This window comes from Rhododendron vialii, chromosome 13a, assembly GCF_030253575.1.
Source record: "Rhododendron vialii isolate Sample 1 chromosome 13a, ASM3025357v1".
NCBI classification, from domain to species: Eukaryota; Viridiplantae; Streptophyta; class Magnoliopsida; order Ericales; family Ericaceae; genus Rhododendron; species Rhododendron vialii.
In genome coordinates, this window is record NC_080569.1 from 6255121 (window position 1) to 6273386 (window position 18266).

Sequence of the window (18266 nt, forward strand, 5' to 3'; positions counted from 1 at the left end):
TGCTTACAAGAAGGTCTGGCTTATTATAGGTTGTCTAGTCAACTACCGCGCTCGGAGTTTCGAAGTGCCAGCAGAAACTCGCTCTAAAGCATCCCTTTGCGGCAGTGAGGGAACCATCCCTTACGCCATGAATGCCAACATTAGCCATTTAAAGGACTGATCTAATGGTTTGAGCTCTGAGTTGCTCATCTACTGATTCTCAGAGGGACCTTACGCCGCATCGCACCGGTTTGCTTTTGCAGTAATGCGTTTTTGAGCTTGTATGCCCTTTTGTGATTTTGCTCGTTTCCTAGTTTTCAGTAAATTTAGCTCTTACTGTTTGTTATGATTATTTCATGTAAGTTCTGTTAGGCTTATTGGAATTAAATTTGTTGTTAATTAAAATAAAAATCTAATTCACTCAAGCAATAAGTATGCTTTTTTTATCAAGGGAAATTTCAATTCCTAAACACGAGATTCTATCTCCTTTGGGCGTGTTTGATAACCCTCTTGGAGGGAGGGATTGGGATTGAGAAAGTGATAGAATTGTTAATTCTTTGTTTGGTTGGCATTTGTGGATGGGGATTAGTTATCCCATGGGATTGTTAATCCCCCAAAATGGGGGTATTAGCAATACCATGGGGGGGGGGGGGGGGGGGTGTTACTACGAATCTCATCCCCATGGGATTGAGCAAGACTAGTTTAAAAACCCACCTCAATCCCAATCCCAATCTTAGCCAAGACAAACATGCTATTTACAATCTCACCTCATTCTTAATTCCAATCCCAATCCTAATCCTGTGCAAAATAATCATGAATAAATGATTCATCCCCTCATTAATAATCCCACCTCATTCTTAATCTCAATCCTAATCCCACCTCATTACGAATCCCTTCAAAACAAAATCTGCAATCAAACACGCCCTTTAAGTATTAGTTTTTAGAGAGCTGCTACACACACAGCAGTCTGTGCACAGATTGTGCACAGATTTTTTTGTGGGGCCCACCACGGGTCCCACACAAATCATCCGAGCCGTTCATTAAATGTAAAACAGTTTTTCAAAGGTCCCCGTAAAAAATAGGCTCAATCCAATACCTATAGGTGCTTCATCCAACCATCTAACTTTTCATTCAGATTTCCGGTTAATGAAAAGTTATGTGGTTGGATCGAGCACTTATAGGTATCGGATTGAGCTTATTTTTGATGGGATCCCTTGAAAAAGTGTTTTACATTTAATGAACGGCTCGGATGATTCGTGTGGAACCCGTGGTGAGCCCCACAATAAAATCTGTGCACAATCTGTGCACAAAGTGTATGTGTGTGTAGACTTTCAGTAGTTTTTAGGCATGAAGAATAACTGTAGAAACTGCATGTTGGCAGCTGGGCATGTGAAAGGGTTATGGCTTATATTTTGACTCAAATACCATCCCCGTATGAAAGGAATCAAATTAATTAATCGAGAAAAACTTTTTTACGGAGTTTTTCATGAATAGTTATTTACGGAGATGAATTTCAAGTGTTCAAAGTGTTTTGGACGGTTCGGATTATAATGACTATTCCTCGGAAAAGTTTCATTTAAACACAGACCGTCAAAAGTTGAAACGAACGGTCAAGATTACGCGACTCCGTGTACAGATCTATTTACAGCGGTTCCGTGAATAAGTATATTTCTTAATTAATCTCTCGTTTGGACAACCTAACTACCCACTTCCTACATTAAAAAATGTCGATTTTTAAATATGGGTTGATGCTGATGCCTTAACCCACCAGCATTTCTTTCGACCATCTGTTGGTCGTTTGTAGAAATAGTACATCGCTGCGTTAATTGTTTTTTTGTAATGCAGGGTGTCTCGGGTCAGTTTGCGCGCAAATTAATTCTTACAGATCTTTCCGTAGCCGTTTCACACACTTACGCTTGAGGTGAGGTGGCCCCAATAGTTATTGGCAAGAAGAATCGAACTTGAGATCTTATAATGGAAAAAACCCCGAAGTCTCAAGCCATGACCACTTGACCAATCCCTTGGGTTAACCTCGTTGTTTTTTAATTTAGTTTTCTTTTTGTTTTCAATCATCCGAGAAGGTAACAGACAAATTGCATTTGATTAATCCACCACGAAAGCCCGAAGTCTGCTTGGAGACGTTTTGAAGCACTCCGATTCAGGTGAAACAGGCGTACGTGGTGCATCTAGAAAGAAAAAAAAATCCAAAATATAGGACTGGGCAAAAAATTATATTTATAAAAAAAATTCAAAATATACGGCTGGACAAAGTAAAGATTATATATGCAATGTAAATCATCGATAGACCGCTTCAACTCGACTCGTCAGTGATTGACTCGATGGATTAAACACGGAGGGAGATCGATTTGAATAGCAAATAAATTAAACTTGAGCATATTTTGAAGATTTTTAAAGTGAGATCCGAAAAACACCTAAGTCTCGAGCCGAGACCACATATCGTACATATACACAATCATAGAAGTCTTTTTAATGAATGTAAGGTTTGCTTTTACAAATATGCTTTGTTTAAGATATGTGTTTTTTTAATATATTTTTCCAATTTTTTAGAGCTTAATAACTCCGAGTGTAGATAGACAGATACATACCATCAACCATAAGTCGATCATATCTTTTTAAATTAACAAAAACCATTAATCTTTAGGCTGATCTTGCGTTTATTTAAAATTTTGAAACTCAACAATCTATGTAATGCGTTTATTTAAAATTCGAAACTCAAAATATACGTATTGCCATTTAACCCCAAGGGAGTTGGTTTAGTGGTCAAGGTTTGAAACTTAAGGGTTTGCTTCCTCTTGAGATCTCACGTTCGAAACCTTTTTAGATATTATCAACTTTTCTGAGGCCAGTTTATATAGACCATTTGCTTCGGTTTCAAGTGGGGGCCCTGCTAGTGGACGATAGATACGTTTATGATCCCCAAGATTAATCGAAACGTCTCCAAACACATGGTTAGAGATTTTGATTAGCAGTTGTTGAGAATAGGAAAGAGTTGAAGAAACTAGGCAATTGAAAATATGTATGGTCGCATTGCAATTTGCATACATAAGAAAGAGTTGAAGAAACTAGGCAATTGAAAATTGTGATTAGAGATTTGGATTAGCAGTTGTTGAGAATAGGCGAGAAATCAATGCACGCATTTGACAACGTGCGATTTGAATCAAGTAGCTGGCCGGGTCGACGAAATTAGATTATCAACTTCGTAAGGTTTATCTGGGGGGCTGACTTTTGCAAGAAAAATTTTAAAAAAAAATTATAAGAAAACCGATTCAAGGCAATAAGTTTTCTCGATTTTAAAAACCTCAGTGTACAATGTTTATGAAAAATAGTAGTAATTCATTTTGGAAAAAGAAGAATGGTCTTGCTATTGTCAGCCTACTGGGTTGGCGATAAGCACACTAGAAGACAAGAAAAACACGTATTTTTGTGTACTTTTTATATCCTTTAATACACATTCATACACTCATTATTGTCAGTCCACTGGGTTGATTTTAGAATTTTCCAAAGAAGAAAGCCCCAAATAAAAAACCGAGGATTTTTAGGAGTCCGACTCCTCTCTAGTTTCTATAGAATTGGAGGATCCTATCCTCCAGTACCATCTAAAATTGGCTAAATCATCTAACCGCCAAAAATTAATTAACACCCTTTACTGCACTAGTTTTTAAGTCCTAACTACAATAGAAACTACTGCCGGCAGCGAAATAAAAAATTAAATTATTTCTCCACAATATATACTTCTTCTTTCTTTCTTTTTTTATCTTCTCCACAATGTATACTTCGTAAAAGGTATTTTCCCGGAAGAAATCCTTCCATTCCATTAAAGATAACCACCCATCATTCTCGTACTCTTCTTCCTCTACAATCTACATGTCACATTAAGCGACTGAAACACCTGAAATAATGGGCTTATTTGTTTGGCGTCTCAAAATTTCTGCGCACGGTCTCTAATAAATTTTTTCCATCTATCTTTTTTCACTCATTACTTTTAAAAATCTCTCACAAAACTCAAACCGAACAGCTGAAACACCCCGAAATTAGAGAGATCATTCAGTGCTCCTGGGAGGGAAATTTCATCTTACAAATAGTGCATGATGCATCATACTTGAACAGGAAGGTAAAAATTGGGAAGCAAATCATTGATTGGGAGGAGAGTCTCAATCCCCATGATGTTCTTACTTATCAACGGAGATTAATAATTCTTACGGTGAACCCTCCATTATTACGAAAACCGAGATGATAGGTAATCGGACGATGACTATTTTCTGGACTTAAGTGTTTTTTTTTTTATTAGTGTGATGCAATTGGAGTACAAGGTGATGTGAATTATCTTATTGCTTTTTTATATTTTCTCCCACGAAAGATAAAAGCACCATATTTTTATTATACGTGCATTCTCCTAGTATATCGCATAGATTATAGATAGATAGATAAATCGATCCATACCATCAACCATAAGTCGCAGCTTTTTTAATTGACATAAGCCATTGATCTTTAGGCTGACCTTGCGTTTATTTAAGATTTGCAACTCAACAATCTTAAGCTGACCTTTTTGAAACTCAACTATCTGCGTAATGCGTTTATTTAAAATTCGAAACTCAAAATTTACATACTTATTGCCATTAACTCCAAATGAGTTGGTCTAGTATTTAAGGCCTGAGACTTATGGTCTTGCTTCCTCCTGAGATTTCATGCATGTTTGAAATCTTTTAGATGTTATCAACTATTCTGAGGCCAGTTCATGCAGAGCATTTGCTCCGGTTTCAAGTGAGGGCCCTGCTAGTGGACAGTGTGTATGGTTTTCCAGGATTAATTGAGATGTGCGCAAGATGACTTGGACACCTAGTCATACAAAAAAAAAACAAGCAACGTCATGAAAGAATCGAAATATGTATGGCGCGCGTCATTGCATACATAAGAAAGAGTTGAAATTAAAAACTTGCCAATTGTGATGAGAGATTGGGATTAGCAGTTGCTACTTGCTAAGAATAGGCGAGAAATCAAACTTAGTAAACATGCACGCATTTGACAACGTGCGATTGAATCAAGATTTATCTGGGGGCTGACTTTTGCAAGAAAAATTTTAAAAATAACAATTTTTGTTGGGCTAACAAATGCAGAATCGGCCAAGATGCCTTCAGTCAAACGGCATCAATGTTTCATTTAGGTGTCAAGGGCAACGAAGTTAGTAATTCAACTCCTCTTTTAAGGTGCAATCTAACTATTCTAATCAGTCTATTGCCGGTAAATAAAGAAAAAGCAAATTCACACTTGCAATTAGTTTCTTCGAGATTTCTATTATATTCTATCTAACTATTCATTTAGAGGAAGAAGAATGCAGATAAATCAACATGGGTAGTGATGGTTGGGGGCAGTTAGCAATCCGCATCGATGAAGTAATTAAATGCCCAGCCCACATGTGCAATTTTCAAACTCATTAACTTTTATGGATAGAGAGTAGATTAGGTTTAACGAATGACAAAAAAAATCAAAAAAAAAAAAAAAGGGCATCTATTGCTCCTGGAATTTTTTTTTTCTCCAAACAAGCAAAACATCCCAACACCAACATCAATAAATTGAGTATTTTGGATCTACCTTATCATCTTAGTTGAGATATACCTGAAGAATGAGGCTATTTTTGACTAAAATTATTCCTTTTCCGTTTAAAAGAAAATGGCTTTCGTTGCTGATTAGAATTTTCTATCCCTCTTCACCCAATCTCGGGTCTATCCATTTGGGAAAATATACAGCCTAAAAGGAAATCGATTCAGTATGGATTCGTGATCACTTTTCCGACACCGACACCAGATATGTTCGGTGTCGTACTCGGTTAAAAATTTCACAGGATCCAACGACTCATGGGCTATCGGAATTGAAGAGGCTGTAAGATCGCATCCGAAACCTCTGCAGGGCAAAGCAGATACCACACAAACAGGCCTGAATATATCAAGCCTCAGCATTCTATGTTGGGCCAAGACGGCCAACCAAATTTTGGTAGGGTCCAGGAAAATAAGGCTTTGAAATTTTGAAATGTCACTTCGATTTTAATGCAAGAAAAGGTACGTTCCAATTGAACAACTGCATGCATAAATTGAGGAGGAGCACATGCCTTGTATGGTATGGGGGACCAAGGCTCCAGCTACTTTCAAATCCACCCAATATGATGCGGCCCGACATGCAAAAAAACCCGTCCCCATGTCTCAATCAGTCCAGCTTTTCCTTTACGGAGTATTTTTTTTTTTTTGACAGTTGGGATGTCCAGACCATCTTATATGCAGCTCAATTAATCCTCTTCTTGATCATCCATGCCGGGAATAAAAAATTTACGGAAAAGTATGAACTTGCGGCTTGACCCCATGAATAGAATCATGATTAATTGTGTGAGGGCAGACCTGCTAGCTAATTGGGCTAAACCCTTGGGCTTCAGTTCATCAGCTTTTCATCCAAACGCATTTGATTCCATATTATTCCATCTGTCCCAATTTGTTTGTCAAATTGTTGAAATTCTTGTCTTTCAAAAATAAACTTATATTTTACATTTTATAATTTTTTTTATGATTTTGTATAATAAAACTAATTGAAATCTACCAAACAAGATCTATATTGCATATTAAAAACATTACGAATTGAAAATTATAAACAATTTTTTTAGAGATCAAATGCTCTAAAAAAGTCAAAAAAAAAGATAAACAAATCGGAACTGATGGAGTATCGTTCTTTCCGAAGGCCTTTTCCCTTTCAAGTAGGCCTCTCACCATTTATTATGGAGCTTGACATTTTGTTAAGATCCTAGTTGAGGAGACTCCTTTCTTTTCGAACAGACACGAGACAGGTAGCTTTAACCTAAGCCACATAATAATCCTGTGGTAGGATTCTTGGTCTCACTTTCAATCATCGCTTTATGAATTTGTTATCACAAATTTTAAGACTCAAATATTTCTCAAAAATATTTTCATTTTTCACACTCTCGCTCTTGCTTATACGTTCATACGCTGTCTGATTTAGCCCCCACCTCTCATAGCTATAAGCTTCCTTTTTGTTTTGGTCAAAATATTGGAAAACCCTATTTTTAGCACAGATCTAATGGAAAGGCAATACAGAACACCTTTAGCAGGACCATAGCTCTCAAACTTGCAACCTCTACCTACAAAATGGTCCGGACAAGGCCACTTCGGCTAGAAAGGCCTTGGCACAAATTGTTGTCCATTAAACAATACGAAAATTGAACATTCAATTGTAAAAAAATACATATTTCCGTTTGACCAAAAAAAAAATTGTAAAAAAAACTCATTTCGTCCCAATTTAATAGTCTCTCGTTCTATTTTAACCGGGTAAAAAATTATTTATATCTTTAAATTGATAATGAATATTATATTTAATATGTATCTTACTTGATAGATCTCAATTAATTCTATAATCTAATATTTTTAAAATCATATAAAATATTAAAATTACAAGATATAATCAATTGAAAAGTGATACAAATTTCTAAAAGAAACTAGTATTAAATTATGATGGGGGGAGTACAATTCAAGATTTAACTAGACAAAAGGAAAAGGCAAAAGTAAAAGAAAATAAAAAGATCGAAAGCATTTTCAAAAGGTTAACAATTTGTCAATTACTATTTCACTCTCATTTTGCATTTCAGCCTCTAAATGCAAAATTTGATAAGTCATTTTCTTAGAATGAGGTTTCATTTTGTGTTGTCAAACGCTCAAAAATCCAAAAAGTAAAAACCAAAATGCTAGATAGCTCGAAAAGTGAACCAAAAAATATTCTACAAAAGATAGTAAATTAGAAGTTCAGATTTACTTTGATGTGATTCGTACCATTCATTTATCTTCTTGGGACATTTTCGGGCTACATAGCTTTGCTCCCAAACAATCTCTCATGTGCACAAGCGTGAGTGAGAGCATGAACGTGAAAGCATTTTAAAAACACATTTCAACCTCCAAAATTCACAATGTGTGAAGTGAGAATGTGAGTGTGTTGCGAAAATAAAGCACGGGAGCGAATGATATTTTGGAAAATTGGCAGTGGTACGCTTTTACAGGTTGGCACGACCAAATCCAATAATAAAGGACGGCAGGCGGGTTCTGGTAAATGGTCCCGATTTCCAACGCACAGCCTCAGCCACAAAAAACAAGTGGCCAATACGTCTCCACCACCGAACCAGAAAAAATCTTGGCCTCCTTGGCGCCACGTCATTAACCGGTTAATTTTAAGCCGCTACGAGGGGCCCCGCTGAACTTTCACATGTTTTTAAAAGACCGGATAATCCAGTGTAGTGGGCCACGGAAATATATAGCATTATCAGCAATCGCCAAATACTGTCCTTTACACGTGGATTCGTGGAATCTTCATTCTATTCGCCTGGTCCCGTCAGGGCAACTTTTCACTTTTCTTGTAGGAAACCGGTGGGAGCAACCCAGCAGTGCTACAGTTACCGACCGCTTATGGGGTTCACTCCGGGCCCTGCACGAATGATCCGAGCCACTCAATAATTTTAAAAAAAAAACCGAGTGAGCCGCTGGAGAAATAAGCTCAATCCGATGTGTATACGTGCTCGTTCCAAACTTTTATTTTTGAACGGCTCGAATCATCTGATTTTGGAACGGCTCGGATCGAGCACGTACACACATCGGATTGAGCTTATTTCTCACACAGCCCACTTAGTTTTTTTTTTTTTAAATTATTGAGCGGCTCGGATCATTCGTGCGGTGCCCGGAGTGGACCCCACACGGGGTCGATGACTGTAGTGTTTCTGGGGAGCAACCAGTAATTGAAAGCCTGATGGCCAATTAGGATCCGGCTACTACTAATGATTTAGATTTGTTGAGTTTTTTACGGATGAAGTTTTTCATTATCGGTATAAGATTGAAAATAAATTTAGAGCATTAATAATACTATTAGAGCCCGTTCCAGAATCGAAATAAGAACTTATTTTTTGTCTAATAATAAGGTGTGTTCCACAAAATGGTGAATAAGTACTTATTTTTTAAAAAGGTAATTTCAAGCTCAAAAATCATGTGCTTACATAAATAATTTTCTTATCACTATGGATCTTGTTTGATAGATTTCATTGAGATCTTTAATACGGTGCAAAAAAAATTGAAAAATTATTTTTCATTTACATTATTTTTAAGTTTAAAAATGTGAAAATAAGCTGCTTATTTGGATTTTGTGAAATAAAGTACCAAAATAAGTATATATAAAATAAGAAGATTTCTAGAATGGGCTTTTAGACGATTGCGATTATTTGGACCGCAACTTCAGAGAAGTCAGATTCGTCTAACAATTCTATGAATTATTCCGTAAGTATCAACCCGCACGCCGATCTGGATGCATGTCAGTCGGTACGCATGGATGAAATGCTATTTGACCTCACTGGAATATATGCAGGGGTGAAGCAAAGAATTTTGGCTAGTGGAGTTAATCCATTTGCAAGATAATTTTTTTTCCCTAAAAATAACTAAACTAAGAGGTTAATTATAAAGTAGATATACACAAATAAATGTAAATTTGTTTTATAATTGATCCAAAAAACTCATTCATAATATTATTAACTCTCGAAAAGAAGAAAATGCATGTGATTATTATACATTGGAAACAAGCTGGAGTAATTTATAATTTTTTTGGGAGTCCAAAATACCAAAATTTGACTACAAATTACTCAATATCCTTGTAAGAAATTGCCGAGCAAAAAAAATATCCTTGTAAGAAATTAAAATGGATGGGATCAAATGACCACACTTGTATCTATATACATGCCTCCGTCCATGCATGCAGGAGCATGGGGGATTATCTTTAGTTTCTAACGCATAGTATAGTAGCTCAGTAGCTGTAATCAATTTTCTTAACAAACGCTTTCGCATGCTCTCGTTAATTTTGCCCATTGGATGAATACTATTTTTAACCATTTATTTAAAACTATATTGTGAAATGTTTTTTGGGCATTGCGCTGAACAAATACAAAAAGTCTCCAAAGTAATTTTGTTTTCTAATGAAAAGTGGGTCTACACACCAGGTTTCGATACCCTTTTCCATGTAGATAAAACGGAGCCAAACTGAAGTAAGATTGAAAGCTTTGATAACAGAAAAAGAAGAAGAAGAGAGAGATTGAAATCTCAATCTCTATCCATCTTCTGAAGCCCAAAGGAGCCATGGCCGCCTCCATGATAGAAAGCAACAGCCTCTCCCGTGCAATGGAGAGAAACGGCCAATGGTAAATCCTCCACCCAATTATCCTCAGTCCACGCCATTAATGATCTCCAACGCAACTTCACGTCCTGATTCTTTAATTACCTGCTAATCTTTTTCAGGGTCTTCTCTCCAGACGTCCCAACTGATGTAGTAATCGAAGTAGGCGACGCCAGTTTTAACCTTCACAAGGTACGAGACTATGTTCTCATTTTGTTTGAACTTAATTAAAGTTATTATCTATTTCTGCACATTTCCGTGCAATTGTTGAGATAATTAGTAAGTTTTTATTCGATAATGTTGCAGTTCATGCTTGTAGCAAAGAGCAATTACATAAGAGAACTGATAATGGAATCGGAAGAGCCTGATTTGGCGAGGATCGACCTCTCCGACATCCCCGGCGGACCCGAGGCGTTCGAGAAGGCGGCCAAGTTCTGCTACGGCGTCAATTTCGAGATCACGGTTCACAACGCGGCGGCTCTTCGTTGCGCCGCCGAATACTTACAAATGACCGACGAGTACTGCTGCGACGGCAACCTCGCCGGCCGCGCGGAGGATTTCCTCTCTCAAGTCGCACTCAGAAGTCTGTCCGGCGCGGTTGTCGTCCTCAAGTCGTGCGAAGATCTTCTTCCTAAGGCGGAAGATCTCAACATCGTCAAAAGATGCGTCGAGGTCGCGAGTGCTAAGGTAAATACTAGTAGTACCTGGTAACTCTTTAAAACGCGCTTGATTTTGTTCGTATTTGCTAATCACAAGACGAATGTGTGAACAACAGAAAAATATAAGCGGCGGATCGCCATAGGTGCGTGCCGGTCCTGACATCCGTTTATTAAAAAAGAGAGACATGGCTTCGATTCCTGCCATGGGGTGAACTGCAGGGGTGGAGTTCACCCCTTTGCGCCCCGCTATTGGCCTTGATTTCGTAATCCAATTAGTTCATATTCAGATCTCGTCAAGATGCTAGTTGTCATCAAAGTACATTTCAATCTGACATTCGGTAAGTCCGCCCATAATCCGAGCACAATTAGATTTAGTGTGCACGAAACTCATTACCGATGTCCGATTGAAATCATTTTGGTGATGATAAATTCGATGAGATCTAAAACATGCACAACTCGGATATTAAAATGATTCGGATAATAAAATGGAAAAATTTAAAATCAGTTCACTGGGTTGACAATAAAAAGTGTGAATGTGTATTAAAAAGTGTAAAAAAAATATAAAAACATGTGTTTTTCTTATTTTCTTGTGTGCTTATTGTCAACCCACTGAGCTGACAATAGAAAGACCGTAATAAAATTAAAGCCGACAACAGGGCTCAAAGGGGTGAACTGTACCCCTGCAGTTTCATCCCATTGGCAGAGAAGCCCTGTCCGCCATAGGATAGCGGATTTTGTGCAAAAAGTTTCTAGATATTCAAGAAATATGCACATTAAGTTTTTGAATGTGTATTCATAATTGTAATAGCATTTGCATTAGCCTTTTTAGATTTTGGACTAAATTATACTTTAAAAATTCACTTTATTACTTTAGCTACTCATTTTTAAAATGTCTACTGCGTCAGACTCTTTACTTTCATTCTCTACTCAATTAAATATTCATACTTTTGTATTTCTTTTATTTATTTCCACATTTCTCTCATAATTAAGTATTTGCTTTTCATTTGGTTCAAGGACTATCTAAGGGTTTGAACATGAGAGCCCTAGAGCCAATAATTAATTATGATCTTTTAGGATAAAATGATCAAAAAAATAAAATTTTTGTACCAATTCAAATATATTGAAAATTGAAGCACTTAATTTTTTAATCATATTTCTTAATATATAAACTGTCTAAAAAATTAAGTGTTCCAATTTTTAATCCACTTTGAACCAGTACGAATATTTTAGTGTTTTGATCATTTTATCATAAAGGGTTATAATTATGTTTTTTGGATCTAGAGCTTTCATATAAGAATCTTAGAGCCAAAACTTATGAGGAATGCTACATACACTACACACTTTCACTACACCATCCACTACATTCTTTATGGGACTCATTTCGGGTCCAACAAAAAATACAGAAAAATATCCATAAATTTTAAAATAATATTTTAGGGGGCCCCGTTAAAAATCAGCTCTAACGGGTATTGATAAATATTATTTCTGGGTTCGTATGTTCGAAACTGCGTAGTTGAGCATTTTCACTCCTATAAATTTAGAAATAATACTTACCGATCCCGGTTAAAGCTGATTTTTTGCAGGGCCCCTACAATATTATTTTAAAATTTATAGATATTTTTCTGTATTTTTTGTTAGACCCGAAATGAGTCCCATAAAGAATGTAGTGGATGGTGTAGTGAAAGTGTGTATTGTATGTAGCATTCCTGAAAATTAATTATGACCCTTTAGGATAAAATTATTAAAAAGATAAAATTTTCTCATCGTTCAAACAAATTTAAAATTGAAACACTTAATTTTTTCGAGTGCTGTGGCTCAAACAGGGTTTTTGAAACAAAAGTATTAAAATACGGTTTAAAGGGTGAACAGTGACTCTTTTGTTTTCAAGAGTTATTGTAGCACTACTCATCTTGCAAAGTGGAGAGGAAGGAAGAGAGGCTGGTGCAAGGCACTTTTTGTCCATTTCCTTGTTTTAGCTCTCTACTTTAGTTTAGAGAGGTGTTTTAAAGAGCCACATGCGGATGCTCTAAAACATCTATTGAAATTCTAAATTTTAGCAATAGGTTAGTATTACCCATGCATCGAAAGGACATACTCCGTATTTATCGTTCTAGGAGGGTTGCTTATATGCTCAAGGCAGTTTCATTGAAATTGTGGACTCAAATTTACAAGCGAATGTAAATCTAATTTGATCAATGGGTAAACGTAGAAGCTAGTGAGGTCAAGTCTCTCTCAACTTGACCAAGGGTGAGTTGTGGACGCCGACAGCCTGGATCGATAGGCTGAGGTCCGGAGCTCGTTTGAAGGAGACCGTGTGGGTTAGCATTTCAATTACATTGTGAAGTACTAATTTCCAATGCATGTACATATTGGATTTTCGAATACAGAAAGAACATGAAAAAGAAACTATGACTAGCATTGCGAGTAGTATATGCTAAGTTGAGTGTAGCATTGCAACTCTATGCAGTAGATTTGTCTTCCACATTCTGTGCTTTCGCACATTGCCGAATTATGTATATCTTGGTCTTAGTGAGATTTTTTTAAAAATTTGTTTAGCAACTGTATACACCAATTCGTCTTATTCTCGCATACAGTTTATTCAACTCATGTATCTATCTTGTTTTGTACGACTGTTTTTGCCTCTTTATTTTTTTTGATCGAATAGATCAAATCGTCTAATTATCACATAAAGCATGCCACTCCATTGTCGCTGCATACACATGGTGATTGCTTGCATTTAGGCTCCGTTCCACTAAGGTTTTTATTTTTTAAGTATTTGTGTTTCGCTTTACGAGACATGATGTCATTCTCTCACAATACATCACCTTTAATTCAAAAAAAGTACGTATTACTTATTTTAGTTAGTGAAACATATCCTTAACATACAAAGATATCTTACAGGCTAACAATGAGGCAAACTTCCCAAGCCGATCTCCGCCGAATTGGTGGACGGAAGAGCTATCGATCTTAGACATATCTTCCTTCAACAAAATCATCACAGCAATGAAATCACTTGGCGCGAAACCCCTAACCGTAGCAAGCGGAATAATCACCTACACCGAAAAATCGCTCCACAATCTCGTTAGAGACCACTCTGGAAATGGCGCCAGAAAATCCTCCGACTCTGACGTCAGAATCCAGCAGAGAGTTCTCCTATCATCGATCGTCGCCCTAATGCCGGTCGAAAAGGCGGTGTTTCCGATCAACTTCCTCTGCTGCCTCCTCCGCTCCGCAATCTTCCTTGGATGCGCGAACAGTTGTAAAAACGAGATCGAGAACAGGTAATATTTCCAAAAGGGTTGCAAATGGATCTTCTTGTTCACCAATCGTTGATGGTTCTAAAACCGCTGAAACTACGTTGCATGCATTAGTAAAGAAAATGAGTACCGAAAAAATATAAAAGATCGTAGGGCCATGCGAGCTTTCCGTAATAATTTTGGCCCATTCCTTTAGCCAATTTAGCTCGTAATATATACTCCGTATACATGATCATTCAAGTCAGGTTTTGCTCTAATTACAGGATCTCGGCTGTTCTGGAGCACGTGACGGTCGACGATCTGATGATTTTGACCGTCAGTTACGACGGCGGGAGGCTGCTTGATTTGGAGAGCGCGAGGAGGATTTTGGCCGGGTTCGTGGAGAAGGAGAATAGCGCGGGGGTGTTCGGCAGCAGTTTAGGGGAGGTATGTTCGGCGGCGATGCAGAGGGTTGCGAAGACGGTGGATGTGTATCTCGGTGAGATTGGGGGGTATGGGGAGCTGAGTATTTCGAAGTTCAACGGAATCGCAAATTTGGTGCCTAAGGCGGCGAGGAAGACCGACGATGATCTTTACAGAGCTATTGATATATACTTGAAGGTAAGCTAATCCTCTAGTTATGCTATAAAAAAAAATACTGGCCTTGTTTGTTTTCAAATAAAGTAATGATTGAAGAAAGATATAAGGTAATGATTGAAAAACAAAATTCTATTTTTCAACTATTAATTTAATTTATCTCTCTCAATTCATTATCCCTCTCTACAATCATTATCCTATTTCTCTCTTCATCTACTAGTAAAATTAAAACATCCAAAATTACCAACCGAACAAGGCCTAATGCTTGCGGATCAAAAAAAAAAAACAAGGCCTAATGCTTTGGTAACTGCATTTGACTTGAGAGCTTTTGGTACTTTTTGTCCTTAATAATCAAGTTTTATCATAAACTCAGTTTTTAAAGGCAAAGAAATTAGTAGTTAGTTTGCGAAAAGTTTTTGGGCACACGTGATGTGCGCATCTGAGCTGTCAAAATATGTTTTGGACGGCTCAAATCCAAACATTCTCTCTCTTCTTTCTCTCTTTCTCTCTCAAATCCTGGCTACTCGAATGCGCTCCGGGCACTATATGTCCCATACTCTATTTGCACCCAAAAACTCCTAGTTTGCGAAGGAGACAAAAATAAGCCTACGGTATGAAATTTTCTAGTATGCAAAAAGAACGATTTTTTGTTTTGAGATTAATAGACTTGATGACTGATTAAACTTTATATCATTTGATCGAGATTCGTTTGTTATTTGCATGTAGGCTCATCCAAACTTAGACGAGATAGGACGAGAGAAGGCCTGCGGCGTGATGGATCCACTAAAACTGTCCTACGAAGCCAGAGTCCACGCTTCTCAAAACAAACGATTACCACTCCAAATACTCCTCCACGCTCTCTATTACGACCAACTCAAGCTACGAAGTGGCGTCGACGACCGCGCCAGCGTTCAAAATGCCGTCACAACAAGGAGCCAAGTACAAGCAGATGTGTCCTTGGTCAGAGAGAACGAGGCACTGCGAGCCGAGCTAATGACGATGAAGATGTACGTAACCGACTTGAAGAAGAACATAGGCACGCCGTCTTCCTCTAAGGGCGGTGGCGCTCGGAAGTCGACGTTTTTCTCGTCGGTGGGGAAAACTTTGGGGAAGTTGAATCCGTTCAGACATGGGTCTAAGGATACGTCTAATATTGAGGATGTTGTAGATACCACCAAGCCCAGAAGAAGAAGGTTCTCCATCTCTTAGAAGGAAAGTTCATTTTTCTTATTGTTTGAGTTGTGTCGTTGTGTGGAGAACTCTTCGTACATAGATTGGTGCTTTTTTGTTTTTTTTTGCAATGGATGTTTGTTAAATGTGTTGTGTTCTCCTTCTTTGCTTTCCATAAAAGAAAATGTATTGTTTTCTTGCTACTTTTAAGTTTTGTTGTGTCAATGTCAATTTTCTTTTAGCATGTTCCGATGAACGGATGTGTTGTGTTTTTGCAGCATTTTTTTTTGTCAACCGATTAATGGGTTGTTGGTTGTGTAGTTGGATGATGCTGAATGGGCAAGAAAATCACCTGAAGATCAATTCGTGGAAAATAATAGTACGTGAGTACACAGTGTGTGTATAGGCAACTTGAGGGGCTGGGGGAAGGGTGGGTCTGGTTATTCTGTGTTTTCTTTTTGGAGAGAGAGAGAGGTCGAAAGAGGGGGGTGGGATTGAGATTGACTCTAATAAGAGCCGGGTTTCCAACGGAGATGATGAAGGTGATGATGGGAGCATAGCCATCTCTATCATCGGCTGTCACAATTTTTTTTTTTTTAATCTACCATTTGGTGTTTGACTGAGTAGAGAGAGATAGTGGAACCCATTTTTCTGAAAATTTTGAAACTCTATTTTTTGAATTTTCACGCCAATTTTTTCCTCAGTGTAGAGAGAGATAGTGGGTCCCAACTGGTCCACGTCAGATCATAGCAATGGGGTTTCATTGTCCCCGCTGGTAGCAAAATTGGAGTAGGTGATATTAGCTCTTTGGGTATATTAGAGCATCTCCAACCTTACTAGTAAAAAAAACTACTCAAAAGTACAAAAAGGTTTTTGCCTACCCATATTTTCACCTATGCAATCCAACCCTACTCTCTATTATACCTACCCGTGCTTGCGCCAGCAACTAACTGCCTAGAACTTCTGCCCACACCACATGGTGAGAGTAGATCTCACTCGCTGGCCATGCGCCGATGTCAGACGGCGCGTGAGCGTTGCTCCGATGGAATTTCGAGGTTGTCATTTTACCGTCGTGATTGTCTCCTCTTCGCGAACACAACCCCGTGGTCAAAAATAAATTTTGACCAATTTGACAAACCGGCCAAACTGAACAGAGGCTTGAAATTCTATTTTTTCCGGCGACTCAGTGGGTGAGCTGCGTGAGGATCGCGAACACAGTCAGAAAACTTTGAAGATATATACAGCAACCTCAGAGAGAGAGAGAGAGAGAGTGAGTGTATCGAGCGGGTTTTTGCTCGGCATTTGTAGCTAGCTATAGTGCGTGAAGGCAGAGTACCGAGGGAAGTATTGAGCCCGTTGGAAGGATGAATAGTGCTCTTGGCTCTTAATTGTTGCCAATGGGTTCAATTTGCTGATTCATATGCAACTTGTAAACAACAAACTGAAAGTATATTTGTATCTTGGTTTTGTCAGGCACTGGGCCACTGGCCCCTTCACACCAACCTACTACAACCATGGATCTCAAGCCTGAGAGTAAGGTTCAAAGAAGATGATCGCGGAGAATGAAACCTAGACATTTGCAATTTCTGGTAAGTGGCGAAAAGAAAGGGTTGCATCGAAAAACTACTCGGCAATATGGACCTAGAGGATGCCAATTAGAGCATGTACATCAAGCATAGCAATGTTACCTACTCAAAAAGTTACTTTTATGTTTTATCCATTCACTTTCTACACTAGACTTTCTTATCATCTCCTCTCTATCTATCAAATATTCATTAAATAAACCCTAGTGAGAGTGAAAGAAGCTCAAACCCAAATCGGCGCCTCACCACTCACCAGTATACCCACGATCTTGCCATCCCCAAGAAACAAATACAAAGATCTATACCCACGCACACGTACACACAATGAGAGTGAGAGTGAGAGAGAGAGATTTAGAGATGAGAGAGATTGAAGGAGAGTTCGAGACTTCGAGGGAGAGTGAACAACGATGGGGAGAGAGGGAGAGACAGATAGACCTAGAGAGAGAGAGAGAGAGCATGACCAAGATGATTTCATTGCAGATCCGCATCATCGACGTTCTACTGTTTGAGGTGATCGGAAGGGTTTATTGCAGTCTTGCAGAGAAGGAGAACGAGAGAGAATGAGGGGGAGAGAGAAAAAACAATAAACTAAGGAATACCTCTGAACAGTACATCGGTATATTTACCGGAGATTGTCTTGCTTCCAGCTGTGCTATAAACAACCTTTACAGTACCAACCAATCACAGCCGTCTAAAAGTATTCTGGACGGTCCGGATTTTAATGAAACTTTTCCAGGGCACAGTTTAACTCTTTCCCGAAATTTTTTTATTAACATCCGGACCGTCCAGAACACTTTTGGACGGTTACGATTGAGTGCTATAAACAA

The 18266-nt window shown here is 38.1% G+C and overlaps 1 protein-coding gene across 1 annotated transcript; it reads left to right on the plus strand.

Annotated features, from left to right (window-relative positions):
• The first annotated feature begins 10073 nt into the window (after positions 1–10073).
• LOC131312299 (root phototropism protein 2) lies at positions 10074–16100 on the plus strand. Its single transcript, XM_058339962.1, has 6 exons — positions 10074–10219; positions 10317–10386; positions 10501–10881; positions 13755–14134; positions 14374–14710; positions 15413–16100. The coding sequence occupies exons 1-6, from the start codon at positions 10158–10160 to the stop codon at positions 15893–15895; spliced, it is 1713 nt and encodes a 570-aa protein (XP_058195945.1). The 5' UTR covers positions 10074–10157; the 3' UTR covers positions 15896–16100.
• The last annotated feature ends 2166 nt before the right edge of the window (positions 16101–18266 follow it).

Coding starts and splice junctions, on each gene's coding strand:
- LOC131312299 (XM_058339962.1), top strand. CDS start 10,158: ATGGCCGCCTCCATGATAGAAAGCAACAGCCTCTCCCGTGCAATGGAG. Junction 10,882..13,754: donor TCGAGGTCGCGAGTGCTAAG/GTAAATACTAGT, acceptor GATATCTTACAG/GCTAACAATGAGGCAAACTT. Junction 14,135..14,373: donor AAAAACGAGATCGAGAACAG/GTAATATTTCCA, acceptor CTCTAATTACAG/GATCTCGGCTGTTCTGGAGC.